Raw genomic sequence first — 22,734 nt, forward strand, 5'->3', positions numbered from 1 at the left:
GTCGATTGGTATTTTATGCTGTGTAAAAAAAAGGATCTTGTATTGAAATTAACTGTGTTATTTCTCTCTTCCACAGGTAAAGTTTAACTTTTATTTATATTAATTATGTATCAAAATGTGCATTAGTCATCCATGTTTATGTTTATAATAATAATAAGTGTTGGCAGTGTTAATTATTTGAGAACTTAGTCAATGTATTGTCTTGATGGAATTGAACATGTTTGTAAGACATTTTAGGTTATTTCCCTCATTAATATGTATAAGGCATTTTGGCGGCAAATCCTCTTGCTTTTCGTGAATATTAATGAGCCCAAGTCCAAATATGGTCACGTATTATGTCATTCACATTGGTGTCTGTAATTTGCCAATTTGCCAACTTCCATACTCAATAATCTTGTTATGTAAACATTGTCAAATGGATTCCGTATTTTATGCTGTGTAAAAAAAGGATCTTGTATTGAAATTAACCGTGTTATTTCTCTCTTCCACAGGTACAACCTGAGCCCAACCAAACCTTCTTATCCCATAAAAATAAATTTGTTTGTTGACAATACCGGGGTCAACACATTCTCTGTTAACAAGATATCATCTAATGAATATACAATAGATGTGATTATATTAATCAATATTCAAAACTATATAAGGTTTCGTTGGCATTCTAATTCTATCGTGACAGTAACTACAGTAGTACATACACGTATTAGAAATTACGTCACGAAATAGAATAACAAAAGTTAATTACATTTTTACTAAGGTTTTTTGGATTTATCAGATTATATAAGGATCCTGTTATGTACCAGGTATATCTACTGACGAATATTTATTGGTCAAGTTTAAATTTTTAAAATTTTATGTTTATTCTAAGACGTAGTATCCCTTAGATACACAGAATGTCGTCACAAGCAATATGTATCAAAGGTTACAAGACTTAAATAACATAATATAGTTGAGACAGGGTTTACGCGACTCTGCACAACTCCTAATGGAGTTCCTCACTGCTCACATAAAGACGATTCTTTCTACTACATTCAGGTAATAAGCATATTAACACCATAAATAAATTATCATATTATTATATATCATTAAACTCTTTTTTATTTAAGATTGAGAAATAAGATGTATAGTCTGAGACCAAGACGGACACTCAAAGAAGCCGTCCGAAAAGTGTTTCTGCTGACAAAACGATATTCAAGGGATATTAAGAAGCTTTTGATCCTCTTCTTAGTGCAATTTTGTGTCATCCTTCCATTTTTCTACTGGAACGTCCCATGGAGTGCCTATTTCAAAATCAGAAATCGAAATGCAAACTTTGATAAATTAGCCACAGAGCAAAATTTTCTCAGGGTGAATGAAGCTAAGGAATATTTCAAATCTCTGGACCCAAAATCTTCACTTCGTTGGTATGACAACGTTTTATATAACCATGACAACGACCTTGACATGGTGGTGGCTATAATAACAATGAGTAGAAAAAAGAAACAAAAAGATCTCGGATACCTACTGCAATCAACATGGAAGATGGATAAAATTGTCAAGGACCAAGAAAGGACCTCCATTTTTACGTTTGTTTGTAACGTGGATAAGGATCCAAGTAATTTCGAAGAAGCAAATTACCTCCGCAGTTACCTCCCTTATGTGGAACGTTTTGGAGGATCTCGACCTTACGTTGCAGACGTCCCAATTCCTGATACAAATCTGACATTCCGAAATTATGTTTCAAAAGACAAAAGTTATATTAAAGAGACTATTGATTATAGTTTTTGTTTAAAAGTGGCTAAAACGAGGAAATCTAAATATGTCCTGGTTCTTGAAGATGATGCTGTAGCTAGAGACGACTTTTTACTTATTTTAGATCATATCTTCAAATATCGATTTCAACACAACATTAATATGCCATGGGCAGCATTAAAACTCTATTATCCCGAGAAATTGTCTGGATATGCGTACGACCTCGATCGTTTGATTGAATTGTGTTCGACTGGTATCGTAGGTTCCACTATTTTTACATTCCTTTGTTATTTGATACTCGGATTATTCAAAACTTTCAAAAAGTTTAATACATATCTATTTTTTACCATAGGATTTATTTTTACTGTTTGTTCTTGTTGTGCTATTGGACGTCAAAATATTTTAGAATTCCGTCGATTTTTACCATTTACATACCAAGTGTTGAAACCTCCAAAATTCGGTAGCGTAGCCACGTTATACCATTATTCTATTTTGGACGATCTAAGCAATAGCATGTACCATGATGCCTTTAAACAGAAAATGAAAGCTGATTTTGCTTTGGCAAATTTTATAAAAAATTCTAAATTACCAGCTTATATGATATTTCCGTCCTTATTCCGTCACATAGGTCATATATCTTCCTTACCTAAACCCAACGAGAAGGCAGTGGAGTTTATCTAAGAGTGTCTTAGGCTAGGTTATAGCGTACAAGTGAATATATCATTTAAAGTCTACGCCTCAGAACGCAGTAAACGTACAGTGAGAAATGTAGCTTAGAAACATTTGAAAGGACATTTATTCTTAAGTAGTCATTTTGAGATCAAATGATAGATACAAGCCTTAAGCTAATGCAAAAATATCTACATGTATAATACACATAGCACATTCCAGGGCGTGTCAAAGGAGATTATGTTCCCCACCAGTTTGACCAATCGTACCGTAAAGGCGTTTTTATTTAAGAAACTGTATCTATACAGATCAAAGTGTGCATTTGGTACGATTTGTTTGAGATTCAAGATGGGCAACATTGACAAGTTAAAACATTTTGAGAACTCATTCTAAGATTATAGGAATATAGACAAAAATATTATTTTTACCAGCGTTTGAAATTTTCTAAAAATAAAGGGAAAAACCTGAAGAAAATTATATTCCATTGGCAGATTTAACTGTTCAATAATGTGTGTATTGGGATTATTGAGCACTCAACAAATAAACATGCAACACGGATATTTATCATTTATGGCGAGTTGATTTGCACCATGTGCTGATAATCGGCCGTCAAAGTGAGTTGACACGATTTGCTTAAATAAAAACGCCTCTTGTCTAAGAAACAAGATTTTCTTTAAGTTAAGCTAATAGGTAATAGTGTTCACAGCTCACCAAATCCATATGTGCCCAGAATTATCTATGTTTGAAAGTTAAATCTTTTCTTGAGCCCCTTCCATATAGGCCTATATAAAAGTGAAATTTTAAATTTTTGATCTCAAGAAGGTAGCATACAATTCTTACAACGATGAATCATATAAACACCCATTATAATCACTGTTCATGTATGCGCATATTACATCATACGTAATACATATTGCATGTATTTATATTTTATTTATTCCAACGGGTTTAGTCAAATAACGGGTGTATGGAGTTTTATGTCATGTTACAGACCTGGTAGGGCTTATAGGTATAGGCCTATAAATCTTTTAAATTTTGTTCACAAATAGCATATTTATAAATTTTATTAAGGTTGCATGTTTATTTATGGTTTTTTTTTAATATTTACCTTTGTTAAAACTCTAATTTATCTTTTCAATGAAGTAACCGTGTTATATGATTATCTTATCTTATAGCGTCGGCCTCATTGCCCTTGAACATGTATGGTTTAGGGACAAATATCATATATGAATGATACTCTCTAGGTTTACCCTTCGTCTATTTCATCGAGCTGATCAAAGGTTAGCATCAGTTAATGCATAATCGGGTGTTTCAATAACAAAATCAGCTAACATTATCTAAAGGTTGTTTGGATCAGTGGCTCAAGTACCATAGATGACCATGGATGAAAAAGTTCATGGGCCCCACCTGTAAAGGAGCCCCAATCACAGAAACAATGCAGGAGACTCATACAGTGGCGGAGCCAAAGGGGGCTTAGAGGTCACCCACAAGCCGCCCCCTCCCCCAGCATTCCCGAAGGCGTGTTTTCGGGCAAAAATCTCATAACTAGGTTAGAAATTCAGGCAACCTCAGGTATTTCGCCAGCCCCCGCCTCCCCCGCCCTCCTTGGACGTAAACCTTGTACATTACAAGGTAGGTGTTCCAGTCATTTGCATTTGTTGGGGAGTAGAGACTAAATGATCAAGTTAGTATTCCAGTCCATTTCAAAATTACTTTTTCTCTTACCTCCTTGTTCAAAATCAAACACCATTTTACTTCATTCATCAAATATACACTAAAGCTAGTACAGTAATTTATTTTGGGGGTAGGCAAATATACATCTTGGAAAAATCAATGGTCTTAATACATTTGCTGTGGTCTGGAAAGTTTCAACAAGAATAGAGTTCCCTCCCTTAGACTATATTCTTACTCTCCCGTGGGGGTGAAAAATCGTAAACGTCAAATTTGGTGGTGACCCACGGGATATTACCTTCAAATAAACGTGTTATTGCTTATGTATTGCAATTAAATATAAATATTATTCAAAATGTATATTTTCTGCTAAAGTTTTCATTCATGACAGACGACATTGTGCTTGCATTTTATGATAATTATGTAGAAACGAAGGTACTAAATTATTGATGTGCTATTCAGATGTGATAAGATGGCGTCTTCTACAACTACAAGTCAAAGAGAGTAAAATAATATGGCGATTATTTTGGAAAGAATTGTTTAGATGATGGAATGTAAGTGATATTTTGATTTCTATTCATTTTTTAATTGTGATATTCACATTTAGCTCTTATGAGTTTACTCAGATATTTGCTGAAAGTGGAGAAAGGAGAGAGAGTAATAAAAAGCAGTTTCCAGAAACAGAAATGAACACTCATGGCATGGGGACCTTTGTCACCAAATGTTGGGTTTCCAACTGTCAGTTACATGGGTAAGCCTTTACAGGAATATCTCTGTAAAAATATTCAAGTCCGAGGGTTTTAAACCTATTTAGCTATCTAAAATATGCAAGACCAAGATATAAGCTTATTTGGAAAGATAAATATTTTTGTAGCTCAGTCATACCATCATTTTTTTCCCTACACCATTTATGTCGTCTCCGGTTCAATAAAAGGTTGTTTTTAACAAAACTGAAACTGATCTCGTATCAGACATTTAAAACTGCATGTGCAGCCAAAAGTTCAAAGGTTACAGAGTCACTTGATAAAAAATGAAACAAAAATGAGAGGTACCGGTACTCTCCTTCTGGGCCAGTGCTAAACCCGCTTAATTTTTGAAGCGAACCGATTTCAGATGGCCTGAGATGAATTTTGAACATTTACAGGGCTTAATTTTCACTTCAAAATAAACCCAATGGCAACACTGTATCAGTTATATTGTATATCTGTTATAAAATGTGTATATTTTGTGAATATTGTGAGCCGGTAATGTTATCACATATTATCTTGTAATTTATGTTTTGTGCTATAATGATGTTTAATATTGTATAATTGTTGGTGTTAAAGTGAAGTATGATAATATGATTCTCATAAAGGCACCGGCCAAGATCAAAAGCAAGAACAATATTTCAAAGTTTGATGCTTACCAAGTATATTATGCTAGATTCTTAAAAATTCACTTTAAATATGATATTGTCAAATTGTTACTTTTGTTTGTGTATTTAGATTAAATGTTGTGATCCCATGGAATTTGATTGTTAACCATTGAATGATCTGTACCGGACGTCTGTATGTAAATTTATAGTCAAGATTAACCTGTCAATAGATGTTGTATATGTAATGCCGTTGTCAAGTTGATGAAAGAAGTAAAATGGTGTTTGATTTTGAACAAGGAGGTAAGAGAAAAAGTAATTTTGAAATAGACTGGAATACAAACTTGATCATTTAGTCTCTACTCCCCAACAAATGCAAATGACTGAAACATCTACCTCGTCATGTACAAGATGAGCCTCCTGCATTTTTTCTGTGATTGGGGCCCCTTACAGTTAGCCTCATAGTCTTGTCTAAGATTTTGTGAAATTAAGTCTCCTTTGCAATCATCAAATGTTTGCGCTAGAATGTTATGTAACCTATGAAATCTCTAGAGGTATATAGTGATTAGGAACCTATGTCAATATAATAACTTTGAAAGAAAATCAAGACTGCATACAAAAGCAGAAAGTATTGGATCATATTTTGTAACTATCTGTGTCCTAACATTGATTATCAAATAATTTTATTATAAAAGGTACTGACCCGCCTGAAAAAATCCAAGGTAGGACATTCTAATGGTAGTAATAGAAACTTAGAATTTTTGAAAACTATTTTATTATCTTTACATTTTGGTGGTTTTTTATCTTTATAACTTTATAAATCTGACAAAAGTCTGTGTGTTTTGTTTGCAAGTATAGTGAACTGCAGAAAAAAAAGGAAACAAGACATCTAGATCTGGGTTTTAATCAGATCAACGCTTTTCTCTATTGTCTAGTACAAACAGAAAAAACCTTTAGAATGAAATTTTTGCATTAATCACAAACAAACATCTATAAACTTATCTACATCTGTAACAATTTAAAGATTATTTTATAAGACTCATAGTGATATGTCACAGTTTCTTGCATGCTTTTAGTTTCCACAAAATATTCTTGAATGTCTAGATGTGATATTACTCTAACTTGGAGGCAGTTAGCTTGTACATGATGTAGGCTTACAGATGGGATATCTGACCATTAAGGGCCAGATGTAACTGTTCTTAAAAGCTGCTCCAAACCAATTTTAGATTACTAGTTTTTGAGAATTTTACAAACAAAAGCCAAATACGGGATCTATGTAAAGCTGAATCTATGATATCCCTGTTCCTTACATGGTACTACAATACAGTCGAGGCGTAGACTTAACTTACAGAGTTGTATGAAGAAGAGAAAAGCCTACCATCTGTATAGGATGCAAAAACCATTTCCTTAGTGAGACTTATACATAAGATGGAATAAGTAATATGAGAAAGTTATGCATATATATTTTGGGATAAATGTATATCTTAAAATGAAATGGTGCAGATTGTAAAGTATAGATCTGTTTTAACAAAATTGCATCCTTTTAAACGCTACAAGTATTTGACTACTTTGTGAGGGAATAAATATTAATGAGACATTGATCATAATACTAAAATTTGGCATGGAAATTCATTTATTCTTGATGTTTTAATATTATCTAGCATACCATTACAGACAACAAGAGTTGTGTTGATTAAATTAACATCATTTCCTAATTTACAGGGCTTTTAGTGAACAGAATTGATACTGAATTGGTTGTTGTAGTTATTAATTGGTTAAAATCTGGTTGTTGGTTGTAAACTGGTTGTTGGTTGGATATTTGTTGTTTTTTGTCTGGTGCTATTGGTTTCACCATATCATTCATATACATACTTATACTTTAAACAACCAAAACATTTTCTTGTGGAAATCTGAAAATAAATCCTATCATCTATCCAATAATGATATAGAATTTGGTTTGACATTTATTTGATATACTGACATTACTGGTATAATATATAATTATATTGAGTGGGATAAATTTAACATTAACTAACATTTCTATCTTTAATTAGAGAATTATTTATGTAGCAGTTGGTTAAACAGTTTAGCTCGATTTAACTATAACCATAAAAAATAAAGAGCAATGTGTTAAGTTGGTAAAATAGTTGACATTTCACAGTATAAGAAAGTGTTGTTACATATGAAGGCATTTCTGTAAATCTGGTGAAATCAGAAGACTATAAAAGATGTTTTGATTCTTTCTACAAAATATAAAGATTGGGCTTCTTTGAGAGATTGTAAAGAGGTTTTTTAATATTTGTGTGTGTATCCGGGACACTGATAGCATCAATTTGTACCATTCCAATTTTCTTGTAATTCCACTTAAACTAAGAGTTTTTAAGACATCACTAATCGCAAATTTGCTTTATTGCATAAGGCCCTTTGCAATAAATGACATCATCAAACACTTAGTTTTAGTGGAATTGCAGGAACCACAAATGTCTGAGTGAAAATTGGAATGATGCAAATTGATACTATCAGTGTCCCCATACACATAGAAAATTAAGAAAACCTCTTTACAATCCCTTTAAGACCAGAATTTATGTGCCTTTGCTTGAAACAATCCTCGAGCATGTCATGAAGTTGGAATTTTTGTGCTTTTATTGGAAACATTCTTGAAGCATTTATGAATTTGGGATTTGCCATGTCCCTGTTTTATATGAGGAATTTCATTGTTTTTCTATACATTGTGCTACTGGGTGAAAGGCAGGATTCAGTACATTGTGGAGTTGATGAATCTAAAGAACTTGTGCAGTCTCTTTACATTATGTTGAGGATGCAAAAACCATTCCTTCATTGCAGTTAGACTGATACTTTGAAGGGATGTCAGATGTCACTATTGCAAAAGCTGCTAATAATATCTAATGAGCTTTGCAATATTGATATGAAAGAAAGCTAAGTTTTACTAGAAATGCAAGAACCACAGACATCTGCAAATTTGAATTGTGCAAATCAGTGCAATTAGTGTCCCTGTTACACATAAAGAATTTAGAAAACCTCTTTACAATCCCTTTAAAGGAAAGATATTTCTATGAGAGAGTTATGCATACATTTGGAATATTCTAATTGATTGATTTTGTGAAAATCTTAAAGCTTTGTTAGATAACATCACAGTCATGAATAAGACAGGTATCCCTATTGATATCAGTGATGCCCTTAATGCCACAATAAGCCGCAGGTGTCATCACAATAAGACATGTGAGCAGATATATATTGAGAAATGGTACCAGCATATTGATGGTAAGTATCAGCATGTCAATGAAACATTAGCGGAGGGGCCAAGTAGGGGCCACAAACTTGTCAGGGGAGGAGGGGGGCTGACACACAATTCCTTTTGCTATGTACTAAAATAAGAAATTTTGGGGACAAGTGTTGGGAACAGTGCCAGGACAGCATCTTTGTGGGAGGCCCCCTAATGGTGCTTGTTCCTAATCTAGTAATTTGTTGCTGCAAAAAAAAACTTTCCTAAAAGCACGGACTTGGGTCAGAAGCGAGGATTATTGATTTCAAAGTTTGAAATAAGTTTTCTTAGTCATTAGAATTAAAAGAAGAATTTAATTTAAAGATTATCTGTTATTAACTATTGCGATGAAGAGTATTATTAGAAGTAAAATATTATCTAATGTTACCGGGAAACATTAAGAATGTATGTTACCTTGCAGGTTATATTTGTGGTATGTAGCACATGTTAAAGTGATAAAGTTGTCTTATTATTCAAGCTGATTATACAAACAAATTGCTTACTACTATTCTGGGCCTGGGTTATTTTGTCTTAGTTGTGGAAGTTTACACTGATTTTTGTGGAAAAACTGAAAAAAGTAGCTTTAATTGAACTCTCATAGTTCATGACCGAAAGATTTGACAACTGTATTCATTTAATACACTCTATAAAGCTGTACCACTCAAACACTATATTACATAATACTTTAACCAATAATCATACCAAAATATCAAATATTCACAGTATGATATTTTCAATGATTTATATGTGAAAAAACACCTGGGGGATACATGTTGCTATAAAACCTTATTACTGTATAATTTCACCATTAAATTAACCCAATAAGCTAAGCTAATCTATTCATTTCATTATATTTTTTTATTGATTATTAATTTAATTAGTGGTATAACAATATTCTGAATCATAGAAATATTGAGCTGAGCTTATTTAAATAAATAATAATAATCCAGAAATTTCAAATAAGTTACTGGGTGGTAAGGAGGTTTGGCATGCTCTAGATAAGTTACTGGGTGGTAAGGAGGTGTGGCATGCTCTAGATCAGTTACTGGGTGGTAAGGAGGTGTGGCATGCTCTAGATCAGTTACTGGGTGGTAAGGAGGTGTGGCATGCTCTAGATAAGTTACTTGGTGGTGAGGAGGTGTGGCTTGCTCTAGATAAGTTACTTGGTGGTAAGGAGGTGTGGCATGCTCTAGATCAGTTACTGGGTGGTAAGGAGGTGTGGCATGCTCTAGATAAGTTACTTGGTGGTAAGGAGGTGTGGCATGCTCTAGATCAGTTACTGGTGGTAAGGAGGTGTGGCATGCTCTAGATCAGTTACTGGGTGGTAAGGAGGTGTGGCATGCTCTAGATAAGTTACTTGGTGGTAAGGAGGTGTGGCATGCTCTAGATAAGTTACTTGGTGGTAAAGAGGTGTGGCATGCTCCAGATCAGTTATTGGGTGGTAAGGAGGTGTGGCATGCTCTAGATCAGTTACTGGGTGGTAAGGAGGTTTGGCATGCTCTAGATAAGTTACTGGGTGGTAAGGAGGTGTGGCATGCTCTAGATCAGTTACTTGGTGGTAAGGAGGTTTGGCATGCTCTAGATAAGTTACAGGGTGGTAAGGAGGTGTGGCATGCTCTAGATAAGTTACTGGGTGGTAAGGAGGTGTGGCATGCTCTAGATCAGTTACTGGGTGGTAAGGAGGTGTGGCATGCTCTAGATAAGTTACTGGGTGGTAAGGAGGTGTGGCATGCTCTAGATCAGTTACTGGGTGGTAAGGAGGTTTGGCATGCTCTAGATAAGTTACTGGGTGGTAAGGAGGTGTGGCATGCTCTAGATAAGTTACTGGGTGGTACGGAGGTGTGGCATGCTATAGATCAGTTACTGGGTGGTGTTTCTAGTGGACTTGACTGATTGATATTCAGATATTGCTTATTAAAGCTTTTAAAAAACTTTTTATTTTGCTCAGACAATAGTAATTACAATTTTAATCAACACTAATATATTTTATTTCAATAACTACTGTTTCTAATACGTTTTTATGGTAGATATATTAAACTTCATTAGAGTTTATTCATTCTATTTTACTATAATATATGAATGCCTTCAACATATTGCACATTCTGATCACAGAAAACTACCATTGTGTCAAGAATAGTTTTCTGTAGCTATGACAATCCATGTAAAATTTATAGCCTGCCAATGGAAAAGTTATTCAATTAATCTTTTTGGGAATTCATGCTTTCAACTTATTGCACATTCTGATCACAGTAAACTACCATTGTGTCAAGAACAGTTCTCTGTAGCTATGACCATCTATGTAAAATTTGTGGCCTACAAATGGAGAAGCTATTAAAATATTCTTTTGGGGTATTTACTATAATATATTAATGCCTTCAAATAGCACATTCTGATCACAGAAAACTACCAATGTGTCAAGAACAGTTCTCTGATACTTTGACCTAACATGTTAGATTTATGATTGCTTGCTATGCTTGTATACCTACGGTAATTGAAAAGGAATAATAATTTATTTATATGACTGGTGAAGTATATTGAAATATCAATATTACATGTATATCAAGGCAAATATTGAAGGTTTAAAAATGAAAATCCATGGTCGACTCACATTAGTGACAGCTGTAATATTATTGAGTTGGAAAGTTTTTCTTACATTTGATGTAATTTGCTTGATGAATGTTATAGTCTGTTATAGATTTTAAGGTCACATACCAAGCACTTTTTCACAATTTGTTCAGAAGAAACTGTTTGTATCTGTTAATGACTTCAATGGATTTATGATAATTTGATTGTTGGTGATATGGGGTTATAGTCAGAATGGAACCTCACCATCCTAAAGGTCTGTTAGACTTTCTTCTGAATCCTATCTTTTCTGGAAATTCTTTGAAATGTTTTCAGGGGTATGAAATAGGCATGTGGATAACATGAGATAAATTTCTCTTGAAACTAGGCTTTAGGAGGGTTTGATTTTACCAAATTTACAGTCTTGATATTGAAAATATACTTCATTAAGAAATTGCAAGAGGTGATCTTGAATGGCTTGGTTGTTTTTTTTTCTTTAAACCGTGTATTAGTAAATGAGGGAGATGAGATATCAGAATATATCTCATGGATGATCCAAGGCTATTTCGTGCTTCACTCAGAATCAATTTCATATCTAGCTAGCACTTCAAAAACTCCCAGATTATTTCATGTGTGATGCTAGTAATTGTTATACATGATTAAGATCCTGATAGTTTAAGAGCAGCTTAACACAGCTTCTCTTACAATTTTCCTTATTGCACACTTTATGGTGTTGGAATTCCAAAATATTTTATATTCTTGCATGAAATGTGGAACTCTTCTAGAAGTTGAATTTTGCCTTTTAGTTTATGTTTTTATTACACCCATTTATCGAGTCAGTGCTGAAAACTGTTCCAACAATTTTTGAACTGTAAAAAAGGGGTTGAGGGTGCTGATCAATGATAATCCAATTTTGTGTGTTATGGTGGCTAAGTGGTAGTAAAATTTGAGACATATGAGAGAACCATTTTATAATCTGAAGGAATTTTAAGCTTATAAATTGACCTTCTTACAGTATTTATATTCTTCATCGATTTATTTATTGAAATAAACAATAAAATTTTCACATCTGTCAGCTATTTCCTGTCTTATTCTGTTTTTTCCTTTTTCTTTTTTAATTCAACAGAAAATAACCGATAGCACAGGACCCCACAATGAAGCAATGACATGTTTTATGTGTCTTTAAGTTTAGTTCAAAAGCTTAAAACATAGTGTTATTTATTTATTTATTTTGAAAACAATACTTTTGACAATTTTCAAGTTTTACCTGAAATTTAGGGAGGTCTGATTGCTTCATTTCAATATCTTAAATGTTTTTAAAATTAGCTAAATTTGTTTGATTTTTTTCTTCACACAATGTTATGACGGGCTGTTTTTTTACCTGACATTTAAGTAGTGAATTCCCTTTGAAAGAATTTTGAAAGAAAAGTTGTCTATTTATCACAATTTAAAACATCTACAAGGCAAACAATGCAAACATATACTATATAAATCAAGCATATACTGAGAGCTAGCATATCTTTGATGACCTTTTAGTTCATTTGTAAGGGTCAGTGATTTCAATGTGTTGTATTTTGAATTGAATGAGTCTTTTATTAGAATGTTTATGATTGTAAATAAAGACTGTCCTAAATAGATGACAATTTAGATTAATCAACAGTGTATAGATAGGAAAGAACCTGGAGGTTATCAGGCTCTCTAGAATATACCTGGAAACATTAAGTTGAGATCTCAAGTGGCACTGATGACAGGTGGTCCAGTAAAATGAATGTATTTATAAACTTTTAACTGTTATTTTATAATGTAATGGACACTTTAAGCTTTTCATTTTGTGTATTAAGAATGGAATCTACAACAACTGAACCGAAATTTCAAGAAGAAGGTATAAACTAAAATTGCTTTTCATTTTGTCTTTTGCCGTCTCTTTTTTGTTTCTATAATCTCTGCTTTTTTGTTCACTAGGATCACTTACTTTGTCATAACACAGGAGCCTTATTCTCAAAAACTAAAATACGATAAAATCAATATTTTAGGTAATACAGCTTGTTTCATCAACTAGATTTTAGTGACTAATAAGAATCACTGGAATCATCCTATGTTTTGGAGAATAAGGCCCTTTAACTTATTGTGTGTGCCTTCTTATATAATCAACAACAAATAGATAGAAAGTTGACCTTTTTTTTTACTTGTGATCTAGATTATCATTTTTTTTCAAATAAAAATATTAAATGCCTCAGTGTAACATGCAACATGCTGTAGACAGTTACTGCTTAGTTCAAAACATCTTTTTATGTTTTTATGTAATTAATTCATAAAATCTGAAATATCAGCACTTTTTTTATAGCAGAAGATGTCTAAATGCTTATGAACCTCAATTCCTTTTATTAAAAAGTATCCCCCCATTTCCAAACAACTCTCCCACTGAGGTTTTATATTTGAATCATGAGGCACTAGTTCAAGGATGTGAATATGTGAAGATATGTGAATAATTAATTGGCTGTGGATAATATATGATAAAATATGACTTGGACGAGAGGAACAAAACCCATAAAAACATGGCTTTGACAATCTCCTTATTTGGTTGGTTAAAGGGATGTATGCAAAATAATATTATTGTAAGCATTGTACATTATACAGGAAAAGATTTTGAAATTGTGCTTTTTATAACCAGAAAACGTTAAAATGTTTATGTAAAGCTTTTAACAAGTTTTGGCCGTCTAAAATATCAGCAACTTACTTCAGGTTAAATCTTTCAGATATGTTATGCGACACATTTCTCTAATTTTGGTGTATAGTTTCTATGTATTTGAGGAGAAATTTGTCCGCACTATAAAAAAAATCAGACTGTCCCTTTAATCATTGGTTCCAATACAATCCTTTAAGTATAAAGTTTTCTTTTTTATTTTCAGTGCCAACAGAAGCAGTAGCATTCCTGGGAGCTGTGGGATTTTTCCTGGTTGTTCTTATTTTATTTTTCTGTTATATGAATAAAACATTATGCTTTAAAAATTGTGGTGGATTCCCCTGCATAGACAGACCTACAAAACATAAAAAGGCCAATTCTTTAGGTGAGTCCATTTCTTATAGTTTCACTACAATGCACAAATTTCTAATAGAAAGATATCATCAATTTGCACCATACGAAATTTCAGTCAGAAGTCTGTGGTTCCTGCAATTCCTGCACTAAAACTAAGTGTTGGATGAGATGAGTGTTGCGAAAAGGGCCCTATGTGATAAAGCATATTTTGCGATTAGTGATATCATCAAGAATTTAATTTTGGTTGATTTGAAGAAACTACAAAAACTCAAAATTCAGATTCAAGTGGTTTATGTTACCGTGTATGTAAGATGCCAAATCTCACTGATATAACGTTTAATCCAACTATTTGCATTTCACCATATTTTGGCTTCAAATTCCCTTTGTTGATATCAGAGAAAGTTCTGAGTGGATCAGTAAATTTGGAATATGAATATTTTAGATGAAAACAGTGACTAACTGGTATAATCAAGTCTACAGACTGTGTAAGAATATTTTTCCCTATTTCCCTCATTTTGCCTTTGGTTTGAGTGTGGGAGTAAATTCTGGACACCACCATGCATGTATTATAGGAATATCATCCCATCATCCAGTCTTATTCTGGGTTCCCATTATTAGCATTACCCTTCTTGAATCTTGAATTCTTCGCCACTGGGGCAAGTTTCTCTTAAAGTTAACTAAGATAAAATCAAAGTAAAGATTTTCAGAAATGCAGTAATTTGATTGGTTGATATTAATTGATGAACCAATCAGTATCAGCTAAAAGTATCTTAAGTTAAGTTTTTGAAAAACAGGCTCCTGATCTGTACTTATTTTATAATTTTGGGAAAAGGAATACAATATAACGTCATTTTATGCCTCTCTATGGACATATATTGTTGGCATATTGCCAGTCTGTCTGTCTGTTTGTTCATATTTATATGTGTATGCTATAAATCTACAATTTTTCATTTATCATTCATTCATTCATATTTATATACATGTATACCTGTATTCATTCAACCCCTCATTCATTCATTTATTATTCATTTATCATACATTCATTCATATTGATATCTACCTCTATTCATTCAACTCCTCATTCATTTATTATTCATTTATCATACATTTATTCATACATATTGATATATACCTCTATTCATTCAACCCCTCATTCTTTTATTATTCATGTATCATACATTCATTCATATTGATATATACCTCTATTTATTCAACCCCTCATTCTTTTATTATTCATGTATCATACATTCATTCATATTGATATATACCTCTATTCATTCAACCCCTCATTCATTTATTATTCATTTATCATACATTCATTCATATTGATATCTACCTCTATTTATTCAACCCCTCATTCTTTTATTATTCATTTATCATACATTCATTCATATTGATATCTACCTCTATTTATTCAACCCCTCATTCTTTTATTATTCATTTATCATACATTTATTCATACATATTGATATATACCTCTATTCATTCAACCCCTCATTCATTTATTATTCATTTATCATACATTCATTCATATTGATATCTACCTCTATTTATTCAACCCCTCATTCTTTTATTATTCATTTATCATACATTCATTCATATTGATATATACCTCTATTTATTCAACCCCTCATTCATTTATTATTCATGTATCATACATTCATTCATACATATTGATATCTACCTCTATTCATTCAACCCCTCATTCATTTATTATTCATTTATCATACATTCATTCATACATATTGATATATACCTCTGTTCATTCAACCCCTCATTCATTTATTATTCATTTATCATACATTCATTCATACATTGATATATACCTCTATTCATTCAACCCCTCATTCATTTATTATTCATTTATCATACATTTATTCATACATATTGATATGTACCTCTATTCATTCAAGCCCTCATTCATTTATTATTCATTTATCATACATTCATTCATATTGATATCTACCTCTATTCATTCAACCCCTCATTCATTTATTATTCATTTATCATACATTCATTCATATTGATATATACCTCTATTTATTCAACCCCTCATTCATTTATTATTCATTTATCATACATTCATTCATACATATTGATATATACCTCTATTCATTCAACCCCTCATTCATTTATTATTCATTTATCATACATTCATTCATATTGATATATACCTCTGTTCATTCAACACCTCATTCATTTATTATTCATTTATCATACATTCATTCATATTGATATATACCTCTATTCATTCAACCCCTCATTCATTTATTATTCATTTATCATACATTCATTCATATATTGATATATACCTCTGTTCATTCAACCCCTCATTCATTTATTATTCATTTATCATACATTCATTCATATTGATCTATACCTCTATTCATTCAACCCCTCATTCATTTATTATTCATTTATTATACTTTCATTCATACATATTGATATATACCTCTATTCATTCAACCCCTCATTCATTTATTATTCATTTATCATACATTCATGATAATCAGAAAGAATTGCCTCCCTTTAATTGAGATTACAGTTTTCCAATATCTTTCTGCATTAAAGCCTGTTCAATGGTATCCATAATTTATATATACTTTATAAAACTAAAGTAATTATTTAAATTTTTTTTTTTAATATACATGATCACTCTAAGAGGTTACACATAGACAGTGTAATAATAACCTTATAAAGTCTCGGTCAATGAGCACCCTGAATAGAACATTGACATATTATACCTTGTTACTGTTTTGCCCTAATTCTTACACTTTCTTAACACTATAATGTATAATACACACAATTTCTTATTATTCATATTGGTAAAGCTATAGAAGTAGGTAGATCTAACATTTAAATGTTTCTTGTCAGTGGATATTTTCTTGGGGATTCAGTTTTAAACTGTATTCTGATTGATAGAATATTATTAAGTTCTTAGTGTTGTTTTTATTTTCATATGTGTAGGAAAATGTTGTCTGACAATGGATTTTGAATTAAAACAAAAACATTCAGAGCTTCAGATTGTATGGTCAGTATTAGCAGTGGCGGAGCAAGGATTACGTCTTGAGAGGGGGCGAGATATCTGAGATTGCCCAAATCGTTAACCTAGTTATGAGATTTCTGCCCGAAAAACTTGCTTTCGGGGCTGCTAGGGGGGGGGGAGAGGTGGCTCCGCCACTGAGTATTAGTCATGTTTGTGAAGAGAGGCATTTCATGTAGGGCAAATACTGGTAATTAAATGTCAGTGGATTTTTAACAGAAGATTAATTCTTGGATTACCATGTACATAAGTTTGATTTAGAAATAAATATTGACAGCTTTGATCTTTTCATTTGTCTGTTGTAGCTTGCCATAAAATGGTGATAAACCATCTTAAAGGATATATGCTTATCTTAGTAGAACACAAAGCACCAAGTTTAGATAAGACTGTGATCAATTTATTTGACTCTACCTTCAACACATCTGAAAATATCACGTATTTCTACCGTGTTTCACTGTTGCTGGTATATTTCTTATCAGGGATCAGGTAATAGATATTCATAAGATATATTGATCTAACATCATTAATATTGACTCAGAAAACATTGGTTCTTTATGTTCATTCATATGGTGACATTGTATCTACAACGCTGATTGCTTATTTTGCTTTAAGGTTGTAGAAGACATATCATTGCTCTTTAATGTCCTTCTCTCATAATATCACAATAATTGGCATCGCTTACAAACCAAACATACAAGTTGGCATAACACAGACACAATAATGAGTTTTGTTTCATTGTAACAAGTGATAATTATAGTATATTATAAAGAGTGATTTTACCTATAGTTATATAGATAATATTTTATTCAATAGTATGGGAGGTAAATAGGTAAATGAAGCAGTTGCTGATTTCGCAGACTAGGTAGTTTTTGGTAGTCGTAGTAGTTGGTAGTTGGATTGATTCAAAATGGATGATTCTGTGTATATTCAATAGTATGATATATATAAACACAATGATCTACCAGTACTCAGATACAATGGTTCATTATTGGTAGCCTACTAAGATTCTTAATTAAGTCAGCTAAATAATTAATGAGGAAAGTAATGGGCAGTGAAAATCGTTAAGGATAGAGATGACTGGATACTTAATAGGAAATACCAATTGATAGCACTTGGTTAAAAGAGACATGTTTTTATAATAACAACTCAAATTCTCAATGTACATTATCAGCTTTGTGAAGTTTTGAAACAATGTTGGTGCTGTAGGTTTGAATCCTTGTCAAAGTAAGAATATGTATGATGCCATGGCCAGTGTTTCTAAGAGTCAACCAGGTGTTGGCTTTCACTCACTTTACATTGGGCCAATTGTTGTATACAGGATTGTGACTAAGAAATCTTTCGTAGATTGTGTAGGACTTTTGGAAACTAGTCGTAAGGGTAGAATGTAAGAAGGCACTGCTACAGACTGTGCACTTTGAAGATTCATCAATCAGCTCTTTTCGAGAAGGGGTAGGCAAATAAGGCTGTTTGGGAACAGTTTCCATCATTACACACTGCATGGCTTTACCCATTTTGATTAGCCTTATCAGGAGTAAAAAAAATAAAGTAGAATTATATATTATTTTAAATTGCAACCTTCAAAGTTATCCCTAAACAAACACCATAATGTTGAATAATGTTTCGTGGTATCAAAGTTATAACCAAAAAGAAAATATTAGTTACTGACAATCAATCTATAGTGAAAGCTAGAGAACCACCATGGACTAAATTCTATATCTTATATTTTATGTCTCTATTTCTGTTCCATCATTGATTATTCCTAAGCCATATCTAATAATTCTTCTCCCAGAGGATACAATTCACTTAAATTTCTTACTGAAGAGTCTATAAATAATATACATGTATCTATAGAAAGCTCCTAATTCTCAAGTCTATAAAGGGAAGTGTTGAATCTTGTATTTCCTTTTCAGCGTCTCTAATGTCAACATAACCAAAAAATGTCATCCAAATCTGACCTCAAGTAATGATATATCTGACATTTTAAGAGCTAATCTTTCAAAACATTGTGTGGTCAGACAGTAGTTTAAGTCTAGATGTGGAAGATTAAACCTTGTATTTCCTTGCCAGCTGCTCTGATATCAGCATAACCAAAACATTTAGATTTGACCTCAAATTATGAAGTATCTGACATTGTGAGAGCTGATTGTTTGTCTTGTGGTCAGATATGGAAGATTAAACCTTGAATATCCTTATCAGCTGTTCTGATGTCGGTATAACCTCAATATGTCATCCAATTCTGACCTCAAGTTATGATATATCTGGCACTGTTTGTCTTTCTAAATAGCATTTGTACTGATGACGGATTTCAAGATTATTTTGGCAGCTGGTTTATGGAATATATAATAATGTTTATGAGGGCTCACTGAAAGTGACGTTAAGTTCATAAAGCAAGTCAAAGCATAATGTGTTCTGAAAGAGTGGAAAGCCTACTTCACTAACTATTGAGCTGGTTTGTCGAATGTTCATATCTGTGGGTCCTTGGCCATGTCATCCTCTCTTCATTTGGGGCTCCAGTCTAAGGAGTGACAGGAAAGTTTTGTGTGTCCATTCAACCTCTACTTGTTTTTGTAAAGATATACTTTTTAAGTGTGAACCAATCCACCTCCACTTCTGTTTTCTTAATGATAGACTGTTATTCAAGTGTCTATTATTCCATCACTTGATCATTGATTTCCAGCCTCTTGTCAGCTTTAATTTTCTCTTTATTGTCTCTTCGCTACAATATGTTTACGAGTCTTACCAACAAATTGCTTCTTCTGTCAGCCATTTTATTAATATTGCTGATGAAATTATGTTGAAAAATGCTTAATATTTGTTAAGCTCTTTTTCCGATAATTACTTAGTTTTGATGGATTTATCAGATTATACAGGGTCTGAATTTTAAATTTTTCCATTTTAAGACATAGTATTCCTTAATGAATACAGCAGGTACTGATCTCTACAATTTCTGTCAATGTCAGATTTCTCTTTTACCTCATGGACTGTTAATATTCTTTATCTTTCACAATAATATCTTGAATAAACACTTTAAATAAGATTTATCCTGGAGCTTTATTCAATATGTATGATAAGTAATGATTTCCATGCCAATACAGTTTGTTTTTCAGAAATATCAGTTATTTAAGCAAAACTGTTGCCCTATGGCAGTTATGGTTGTATATCAGGACAAAGGTTGGCTGGAAAATTAATCATAAATGCGCTGGATAAATACGTGATAGCGCATTTATGATTAATTTTCCAGCCAACTTTTGTCCTGAATATACCAACATAACCGCCATAGGGTAACAGTTTATTGCTTATATTTACGTTTTCAAGACATTCTAATTTTTGATACAAAGACTTTAGTATTTCTTTACGTTTCAAAGTTTGGGACTACCCACATGATTGTTTACATTGGATACCGTCTATTTGCTACAATGACGTCAATGAATAACGACGTCATTGATTAAAATAACGCCTAATGTTTTGGTGATGAGGCAATGGCATTTATTGTGATGTAAACGCTACACAAATTTGTATTAGTCCACTGTAAAATATAATAGCTAATGTAAATATTGAAAATTAGATTATCATGTTCATGTGGGTCCATCTGATGAAGGTGTGGTGCCTTGTGTGATCAGTATAGGTCAATATGACACCATTTTGGATTTTTCAACACCAATTTCATCATGATGCATGTTAGAGGGAATGGAAACTATATAATTTTTGCGTGGAACAACAAATCAACCTAAGAATAGTAAGCTTATACCACTGTTCCTGTCATAATTTTCTTCATTGTACACTGCATGGTATGGTCCATTTTCATTGGCCTATGCAATTCCTAACAGAAGAGTACATTGTATGATCTTTCTTTGTAATGTTCTTCCTCTGTTTATTCGTGGTATTTATAGCTGAGCTGTCTGGATAATACCTTGAGCACTGTTATTGTTGGCACAAGTTCATCGAGTTGTGTCTATCAGCCTAGAGAGGCTTTGTAAACTAATAGCAAGAGTTTTCCAGCATGTTTTTGTTGTCTATCATCTTAGAGAAGCTCTCTAAACAACCAATTTATTCTTATCATGGATATACTTCATTCAGTATGATATTGCGCAAGATTTCGTCTTAAAGAAAAAAAAAGAATGGAGATAAATTTAACTGAGCTGTCGGGATAATATTTCGTGCAGTATGATATTATATGATATTGCACACGAATTCTACAGCAACTGTCTTTCACCTTGAAGTAGCATTGTAACTATAGATGAGCTGTCTAGGTAAATAAATTGACAAAATAAATTTTAACGTACCCACAATCCATAGTGCTTACCTGTTGCATACGGTTGCAAGTAATGAAAGTGGTCATGAATACCGAATGCAACTCAGTTGCATTAGAGTTGCGTTCAAAACTTATGACCATTATTCATATTATGCAACAGGTGATCGCAACTTTAAGTTATTTACAGAGTTACTTGGATATTGGCTAAGCAGATTGGAAAATACTGTGTGTGTCTTAAATCTTCAAGTAACAATAATCTATGTCAATATGTGGCTAAGCTGTCTGGATAATAAGATGTTGCCAGCAAGTGTAAATTATCGTCAAGTTGTGCTGTAAATATCCTCTGTTGATAATACTTTGTACAGAAGCAAGAGTTTTTCCAGCAAGTGTCTAAATTCTAGAGTTACTCTATAAACCACCAGACTGTTGACTTGAGAAGTTATCAGTCTGAATGGTTTCCGGTAATTTATATGTCATGTTTACCATTCCTGTCTAAAATATCACTTCTATTTGTTCCTGTAATAGACAGACGCATTGACAATAACTGAGACGTGATTTGATGTAAATCTTTAAGATTGTTTATTTTGTCTGAATTGTGATAGATTTGTGGAGGTTTGGTAGTCATTTTCTTCCACTGAGAATTGATGTCTTTGGCATGAAAACAAAAATTACATCAAATGTAAATTTGGTATCTCATCAACATCACATCTTACATTGCTAGGTTATCAACATCACATTTAAAGTTGCTAGGTCATCAACATCATATCTTTAGTTGTTAGGTCAACAACATCACATCTAGTTATCAGCATCAAATCTAAAGATGCTAGGTTATCTACATCAGATCTAAAGTTGCTAAGACATCAACATCACATCAAAAGTTGCTAGGTTATCAACATCACATTTAAAGTTGCTAGGTTATCAACATCACATTTAAAGTTGCTAGGTTATCAACATCACATTTAAAGTTGCTAGGTTATCAACATCACATTTTAAGTTGCTAGGTTATCAACATCCCATTTTAAGTTGCAAGGTTTTCAACATTATATCTGAAGTTAGTGATGAACTAGTAAAATAAAAAGCTTTCAGGAAATGTTAAGTTATAAAATGTCAGATTGATTGATGGTATTTATATAAAGAA

The 22,734-nt window shown here is 32.5% G+C and overlaps 3 protein-coding genes across 3 annotated transcripts in view; all 3 read left to right on the forward strand.

Moving 5' to 3' along the window:
- Nucleotides 1-914: 914 nt before the first annotated feature.
- LOTGIDRAFT_232520 (hypothetical protein) lies at nt 915-2,409 on the forward strand (the record flags this gene model as incomplete). The annotated part of the gene is made up of 2 exons (XM_009056878.1): nt 915-1,032; nt 1,104-2,409. The coding sequence occupies exons 1-2, from the start codon at nt 983-985 to the stop codon at nt 2,407-2,409; spliced, it is 1,356 nt and encodes a 451-aa protein (XP_009055126.1). The 5' UTR covers nt 915-982.
- Nucleotides 2,410-8,577: 6,168 nt separating this feature from the next.
- Nucleotides 8,578-10,595, forward strand: LOTGIDRAFT_161504 (hypothetical protein; the record flags this gene model as incomplete). The annotated part of the gene is made up of 3 exons (XM_009056879.1): nt 8,578-8,701; nt 9,653-9,949; nt 9,979-10,595. 3 exons carry the CDS (start codon nt 8,578-8,580, stop codon nt 10,593-10,595), a joined length of 1,038 nt encoding a protein of 345 aa, XP_009055127.1.
- Nucleotides 10,596-14,172: 3,577 nt separating this feature from the next.
- Nucleotides 14,173-22,734, forward strand: part of Syt16 (synaptotagmin 16) — a gene marked incomplete at its 5' end in the record, with an annotated part of 40,490 nt that continues 31,928 nt past the window's right edge. Inside the window, one exon of the mRNA XM_009056945.1 lies at nt 14,173-14,422. Within this exon, the coding sequence (XP_009055193.1) occupies nt 14,173-14,422 (250 nt within the window). The remainder of the gene's footprint in view (nt 14,423-22,734) is intronic.

Source organism: Lottia gigantea, assembly GCF_000327385.1.
Source record: "Lottia gigantea unplaced genomic scaffold LOTGIsca_29, whole genome shotgun sequence".
In the NCBI taxonomy this organism is placed as follows: Eukaryota; Metazoa; Mollusca; class Gastropoda; family Lottiidae; genus Lottia; species Lottia gigantea.